This window comes from Barbatula barbatula (assembly GCF_947034865.1).
Source record: "Barbatula barbatula genome assembly, chromosome: 8".
Lineage (NCBI taxonomy): Eukaryota > Metazoa > Chordata > Actinopteri > Cypriniformes > Nemacheilidae > Barbatula > Barbatula barbatula.
In genome coordinates, this window is record NC_136771.1 from 6,121,494 (window position 1) to 6,129,916 (window position 8,423).

General features: G+C 36.4%; 1 protein-coding gene across 2 annotated transcripts; it reads left to right on the forward strand.

Moving 5' to 3' along the window:
- The first annotated feature begins 336 nt into the window (after positions 1 to 336).
- caly (calcyon neuron-specific vesicular protein) lies at positions 337 to 7,596 on the forward strand. Of its 2 annotated transcripts, XM_079462373.1 has the most exons (6): positions 359 to 501; positions 1,958 to 2,088; positions 3,341 to 3,457; positions 3,733 to 3,846; positions 5,700 to 5,803; positions 6,045 to 7,587. In XM_079462373.1, the coding sequence occupies exons 2-6, from the start codon at positions 1,960 to 1,962 to the stop codon at positions 6,121 to 6,123; spliced, it is 543 nt and encodes a 180-aa protein (XP_079318499.1). In that variant the 5' UTR covers positions 359 to 501; positions 1,958 to 1,959; the 3' UTR covers positions 6,124 to 7,587. The 2 variants fall into 2 exon arrangements, with proteins under 2 accessions (XP_079318498.1, XP_079318499.1); XM_079462372.1 differs by lacking the exon at positions 5,700 to 5,803 and having other exon boundaries at positions 337 to 501; positions 6,045 to 7,596.
- The last annotated feature ends 827 nt before the right edge of the window (positions 7,597 to 8,423 follow it).

Below are 8,423 nucleotides of genomic sequence, written 5' to 3' on the forward strand. Positions count from 1 at the left end.
AGAATTAGACTATAGACTAGCTTGGTTTTACAGGCATGGCCACATAAATGATAATGGTTTCCATTACTAATACTATTATAAAACATCAGCTCTTTACTACTAAAATCTTTACAAAATCTCCCATGAAGGGGGCCTTATTCCAGGAGCATTTAATGGTGTCCTACGGTTCACATCCGCAAGATAACATTCAACCATCAGAACCCAATATATAGAGAACCAAGAGCAATATTGCTCCCATTTTGAGCGAATATCAACCCAATAGAATTTCTGTGATCGTTTCTGTTTCCAGCAGAGCCCATATCAGTATTAATCTGACTGTGTGAAATGTTATTATCTGTGATACAGCTGACATCATATTGGGGCGACGGTTGCGCACGCAGCGACGGTGCAGCTGATGCGCAAAGAGCTCCAGTCCATCCTCACACACGGCCATAATAACCAGCAGCCTCTCCGTTAGGATCATCTAAGCAGAAGGATTACCAAAACATCCGACAGAAAGCAGTAAGTATCTCCTTCACGATGCTATCGACGAATAATGTAGTTTATTGTTGGCTAACGTTCTGTCGCCAAACCTCTGGGCAGCGGCTTACCGCGATTGGAGAAACACTTTAAACCCTGTTGGTTCAACGCTAGAAACGCTTTTTATATAGTCAGGACATTTTTGTATATGTATTAATGCATCACGGACGCGTTTTTGACGTTGACGTAATGCAGCTGTTGTGTAATGATGCTTCATTATGAACGCGTAATGCTCTCCATAGGTTTGATCTGTCAACATGGGGCGTGTGCTATAGTCCAAATGTGCTTGAATTTTAACATTATATGCTGTCTATGAATCGACCAAGACGTTTGGTTGATAAGTGTAATTTGCATCGATAGCTGATCAAATTCGGTTTGATTTCATTCATTGCAATGATCATCTTTATTGGCTAGATATTAAATAATTGTTTTATTCTGTTCCTGAAATAAATAAATTACACTACGCCTGATAGATAGAAATATTGGAGAGCTGTAGCCCTAATCTATGAAATGTTTTCTTCAGTCAACTAATGACTGAAACAGGAGTGAGTGCGCATCTGTGAATTAGCAGGCACAGACGTGTGCACTGATTCATAATGACACTGAGAGAAATTAACAATAACTGAGTAAACAACATCACAGGAGACCCCTTAGAGACAGGCATAATTGGAAAGATGTTTACAGACTAACAAATGCTTAATACATTTTCGTGTATCCATTGGGTGGATGCAGCTATCCAAAGCGACTTACATTGCTTTATACCATACATTTGTTTCCAAGTTTGTGCAATCCCTAGGATCGAACCCATGACCTTGGCTTAGCTGATGCCATGCTCTAACCATTGAGCTACATGAAAGCTTATAAGCTTATAATAGAAAACATCCCTCATGAACAGATGCCGGAAAAGAAGAAATACAAAACCTCTCCCGTGAATGATGCTACTGTGGTATCAACAGGATATTCCATCCTTACGTCCAATTCCATAATATGTGATGAACATCGAGATACAAGGTTCAAGGACTTCCCAGTTCCCAGCCAAATTGCATATAGAAATTAATATATAATGTATGTGTTTTATATTAAAGGGATAGTTCACTCATCCCTCATTGACTCCCATAGTATTTATTTTCCCTACTATGGCAGTAAATGGGTGATCTGCTGGTAACTGATATTCCTCCAAATATCTTCCTTCGTGTTGACTAAAGTGATGATGCATGTAGAATATTTACAAATGTACAGAATAACAGAATTTTGACATAATAATGAAAAAACATTTTTTTTAAGTAAAAACAAACATTATTGTTTATTTTCTATGTGATTGAAAAGTCGCTATTATGTTAAATATTTTATTGTACATTTACTATACCAGTATTGCATCCCATGTTCACTTCTGTGTTTTTGCAACCTTTTCTCCATCAACGATCTGATCTTGTTTCAGACATGGTTAAATTGGGCAGTAACCTGGTGGAAAAAGTGGAAAGACAGCCATCGCTCGAGGATGGTTTCGACAACATCCCCCTCATCACTCCGCTGGAGGTCAACCAGTTACAGCAGTCATTCCCCGACAAGGTAATTACGGTCATGATCATGCATTAAAGACTGGAACCCCCACATAGATCCATATTACAGAGTGCAGTGGCCTTCTGTTGTTCATTACCGTCCAAAGAACTTCATTAAGCAAAAGAATGTCATTGGAGACCGGAGGTAACGTTGATACCATCAAAGACATGGTAGAAACCACCATGTTAGATCCTAGCAGACGGCCTGGCACGGAGAAGAGATTTTATGTGACACCATCAAGATATTCAGCGTTGATGAATATGATACACTTTGTCACTCAAAGAATTACAAATGCTCACACGTACACGCTCTTGTCTGGACTATCACAGATGGCTTGTGTCTATTCTTAGGTCGGTAGGAGCCAAGTGAAAAGATTTTTTGAAGAATGCATTTGTATAATTTATTTAAAGGATGTCACAAGATAGTGTTAGGAGATTTCTGCATTTGAATGTTTGCTGGCATTACATTGGGCTTTATTGCTCTGAATTCGTACCTGAAAATCAACATTAAAGACATTAAACTTGTCTTCTAAAATAAATCACAAATTATATTTAAATGTGAGTAATTTAGCCTACTTTGGTTCCTAGAGGAAACAAGTTTTGATGCAAGCAAAGGTTACTGTGCTATTTTAAAGAAATTGTTGAAGAAAATCAGAAAGAATTGAAAAACTACATTTGGGAAAGTTAAAATGTTCTTATATGTTTTGATTTGCTTGAAAAGTAGATCTAAAACAGATAAATACTGAATGAATTCGGTTTTCTGAGCCCAGTGCGCCCCCTGGTGGAAGTTTTATTTCTGTCTCATGCGAAACTGTTATGTCAACTAAAATAATCAAACAAAACAAAACATACAGATTTAAAATTGCAACAAACGTTTTAAAATTAATTAAAATATATGAATTGTTGTTTATTTGTAAATATTTTTTATTTATTTTATTTGCTCCTTTGCATCAACTTTCAACAGTCCAGCATTTTGTTAGATATTTAAACAAACTTAGTATTTATTGTGAAATTTAAAGTGAAAAAACCTAACAACTATAATAAAGGTAAGAAAAATTGAGTCCATATGTGCTATAAAGAGATCAAATTTCTTCTCGAAGGACAGAAATCCAAATTCATTGGAGATGAACTCATGAATATCAAATATTGTTGTTGTAAAATTGCTTTCAAACGCTTCCATCTGTGAAAATAATGAGCCTGTGTGTCATTTCATGATTTGTATGGACTGTTTTTTATTGAAATTTCTTCACAATATTTTTTAGGTGATTGTGAAAACCACAACAGAATATCAGCTGAAGGAGAAGAAGAGGAAGCTGTATGTGCCGAGCATTAAGAAGCTGAACATAAACCTTTACGATGAGATGTCTGAGAAGGTCAAGGTAAAGCTGTCTTCAGTACATTCAACATTTGCTAAATTTACAACATTCCACTCTGCAGTGTTGTGCAAGAGGTTTATGAGCTAGTGGGTTTTCTCTCTTTCTGCAATTCAATGTCAATGCAAATTTTAAGAAAAAAGGAAGGCAGGATGTCTGCTTTCTGGTAAAACTTTATGTACAGATATTGGTTCATGGTTGTGGGCTGATCTAAGCACCAAAATAATTCTCAGAAATGAGCTAAATCAATATCAATTTTGATGTGTGTCTGTATGTTCCAGCTGACTGGATTGATTGTGATAACCCTGGCTTTCCTGGCGTGTCTGCTGCTGTTGGTCATGTATAAAGCTCTCTGGTACGACCAGCTCGGCTGTCCTGAGGGTTTTATTCTTCAGGTACCCATCCCATCACAAAAACTCCTACACCTATTATATTAAGAAAATAATTCTGGAATTCAAGGTCAAATTTGATAGGTTTTAGGATGAGAAAAAACAAACATTGACATTGACCGCCATCTCTTTGGTACAATAAATGAGACCTCATCGAGGCACACAAGATGCTCTTTGGAATATTCTTAAAGGAATAGTTCATAAAAAAAGGAAAATTCTCTCAGTTTACTCAACTTCATGCCAGATGTATTTGATTTCCTTTCATTGGATAACCACAAGCAAAACTGACAGCAGAACAATCCCATAAGAGCTCTAAATCCAAGCATGGCGACACATTGATAACTCATTGGTTCATTGCTTCATGCTTGCGAACTGAAAGAAATATCAGCTTCAACATTTGGTGACCTTTAATATACATACAAACTAATCTCTATTTTTATAAAAACAAACTTTGTTTATCTATAGAGAGCAAGTCAATATGCTTTTTTCATGTTTCATTTTTCGCAAAATTATTTCTTTAAAGTGAATTTTGATATGATTTACTAATCCTCGGGTTGAACACAAATGAAGATATTTGGAAGAATGTCAGTAACCAAACTGATCTCCTCCCCCATTGACTCCCATTGTATTTATTGACCCTACTATGGCAGAAAATGAGGGATGAGATCTGCTTGGTTACTGACATCCTTCCAAATATCTTCCTTTGTGTTTAGCAGAACAAAGAAATGTAAACAGGTTTGGAAGATCTTGAGGGTGAGTAAATCATGACAAGATTTTCATTTTGGGCTAAACTATTCCTTTAAATCATGCGGAAAATGTGTAAATGTCTCTGTTAAACCAAGACCTATATATGAAGATGTTACTTTTTTAGCGATATTTCACTCAAATTGTTATTCATGTAAAAAAATCATTTTCTCAAGCGCTCTCAGACACGCTGTGTATAATGATTATATATTTCACATTGTTTGTGGGTAAGCTATGCTTAGCTGCAGTCGCTCAGTCTGGCAGACAACATTCAGAGTGGTGCATTAGCTGTGGTGGGGTGTAAGAATGTCTTTAATTAGTGTTAGCCGTGACTAAACTGTGATTAAGGCCTGCAGGGTCTTCCACCTCTCTCGCTTTGATGCAGATACCACTGCCGTTATTACCGCGCCGCACTAATGTACCGTTGCTAACTTGAAGAGCGGGAAAATTGCCTCTTGTTAAGATGAAATTAGCTTTATGGAAGCCGAGACATGTTGACGTCTTCTGACTGACGTCTTTCAGTCGCCAATCGACATCATGCTTTCTATTTTGGATGTTAGTTGTAATAAGTGACTTTGCCAGCTCTTTTCTTTATAGTCACTGATGTTCAACAAATTGAAAGTTTAACAAATTGGTAATACAGAAAACGTTGCTTATTTCGCCTTTTATAGTTATAGGGTGGTGTACAACTTTACAATTCCTCATTTCAACACCGCATGTAGTCTGACAATAAATGAATATTTGTTTAACATCATAGAATACTGGGTGTCATAATATAGCAGCATTGACTATAACTGTAATATTTAAAACACAATAACATTTACGTTTATCGTTCTAAAGCCTCTATCTCTACCTCTATTCCTTTGGCCACGATAACCGTGTATTAAAAATCTTGACACCTCTAATATATAATTTAAGATAAAACATATTTGAAACTATTTAGAATGAAAACCTTCTAAATATACAATTACATCCAAAGATATTTATAAATTAATCTTGGTGAAAATCATTTTGTTTTGTATATGTGACGCATTGCTTATTTGACTTTAAAGTATATTTGTGTAATTTTCTAATAGTCTGTTTCATACATTGTTTGTCTGTTTTGTTTTGTTTAGTTAAATAAAAGACTGGGGTTGTTGAAGACTTTGAGACAAAAGACAAAATCATGTCCGTTTGTTACTGAAACTTTCCAAATCTTGTTAAAGTTAAAACACTACAGGTACAAATATAACTTGTTATTTATCCAATATTGTTTTCCCCACATTTACAAGTGGTAGACTATCAAGCGTATTAAACATTCTGACATTATAAGGACGTAACGCTTGCAACAATGTTAAATCACAAAACATCGCCGATCCCTCTGACATCTTTAGCCTTTATGAGTATGCCTGACCTTCTCGTTCTAGTTAGCGCATTCCCATAAATAACCTGCTGTTGCAAATCTCTTTTTCCCAACCCAGCACAGGCATTGCACCCCGGCAGCTCTGGAGATGTACTACCCCGACCAGGTTTCCAGGGGCAGCCTGTACACCGCCATGACCCACCTCAACCAGGCCAAGAGGAACATCCCAGAGATCTCCTCCCCCTGGCTCCCGCTCATCAGCGCTCTGAAAGAGGGCCAGAGAGCCAAGGGAGAGGGAAACCACTGAAAAGCATACAGGGCGAGAACAGGACGGGGTGGGTGACGGTCATGTGCAGGAGTTTACACTGGTTATTCGTTTAGAGGAGTGTTTGAGTCGTGAATTCAGATCAGGTGGAGGAAACTGGATTACTGTATATGTATGCATTTTGTGTTTTAGACAGAATTCGCAGAGCGGGATGCTTTTAATGATTAAACGTGAATGTAATGTGAAACTGGACAATTGTGGAAGTTCTTCTGCCTTCTGCAATACAAGCGCTTTCAGCCTCTCTTCTCACGATACTCAATATTTTGCTTAGAAGACGATTGCAGTTCTTAAGGCATTTCAAATGTCACTACGCCACTTTTCAATGGCACGTCTCAAAGTGGCATTGTGCGTTTAATTGCTCTGCTTGTAACTTTGCGCCATTTGTTAGTAAGTTCTTGCCTACGGTTTCATATAAAGTCATATCTTAGTGTAATGACGTGTGCGGTGGCTGTGAATTGTGCTCTAATTAATTTTAGTGCAACCGAGATAGGAGTGTATTGGCACGATATAGCATTCCAAAAAACTCTTTCCTTAAATCAACTCTTAACTACTTGTTGACTTAAAGCAGTGTGTTGTTCATTTGATAGAGAAAAACTAAATATTTACACTATTTACACAACTTTAAACGAGACAATTCCCCCCATTTAACATCATTTTTCGTACACATAATAGGATTAAATTAGTAAAGGAAGAACCGATTTGTATGTTTCTTATACATTTGCATGTTTTACCTGTTTGCGATGGCAACACATTTTAAATTGTAAATCAAGATTATAAAAATCAGTATGTTGAATGTAAACTAGACTAATGGTCATTTTTTGATGCTGATTAAGTGTGTCATTGTTTGTGTTTATTTGTGTGCTGTTGCACACAAACCACCAGCAGCCATTTATGTGTTTAATTAATGTTGTAAATTATTCTTAAAGAAGTTCAAGAATGTGACGAACCGCCTCGTGAAGGTGCGTGACCTTTAAATCTTTAAATCACTTACACGACAAATGAATCTGAGCTGTTCTGAATGTATAAAGTGACTATGGCTGTTTGAAATGTTTCCACTTTCGGTTTGTTATATTTATTTATTGTGCTCGGTATATATATCCGTTGTGACCTGTAAACATTTTCATTGTTTTACGATTGCTATAAACATAAAGTTTGAAGGTACTCAAAGTATTTATGTATTTATCTTATTATTTATCTTATCAGTTTTAATGCAGGATAGATTAACAGACTTTCTTGCAAATGATAATTCCTGCAGTATTAATAGTCATATCTGTGTGTGACAAACTTGGATTCATCCTCAGTGTATGATAACAAAATAAAGGTTTCAGTATTCACCAGGTCTGCGTTCTGTCATTGAACATTAGCCACAATGATACATTAAAGTGATTTGGACATAAGCCAGGAGGCATTAAGAGTTTAGAATGTTCTTTAGAAAATATAAAAAGTATTATATGGAAATAAGGAAAAATAAACAGACAACTTGCAGTACAGATGAACACATTAGAAACACAATTGTGAGATGAATATGATGAAAACTTTAACAATAGGGCTACATTATTGCACACCTTGTCAAAATCCCCACTAAAATGAATATTTGAATTATATATATGATTTTATCTCGTGGAGGGAGCCTTATTAAGTGTTTAAAAGTAATTATGAGGGAACTGCATAGTCAGCACACAGCTGGCGTTGCCAGGGAAACGTGTGTACATATGATTGAGTGTGTTAAGGGGTTGTGGGTCGAGCCCTGTGAGGAGCATGTTTGTGTGTATATGTGTGTTTGTCTCATTGAGGCTCGGTAGGATCTCGCAAGCACTGGCGCCAGTAGAGAATGTCTCTCATTATGCAACTCTCTCCCTCTCTCTCTCTCTCACACAATGTCTTCAATATATGACAAATTAAATTTATTGTACCTTTAAACTGCTGAAGCATTTAATGAAGAGCACAACATTAAGAAAAGAAAAATCTTTTACACACAATTGTCAGAACTCCCAACAAATAACAATGCACAAAACCAACTGTCTAAACCAATGTTATGCTCGATGCTCTTCGTATAAGTTATTTATTTTGTTTCATGTTCCCTTTCATTTGTGGAACAATAGTATATGGTACCGTATTATGAAAAATACACAAACTTGGTTTGACCATAGTATTATCTAAACAAAAGGATTT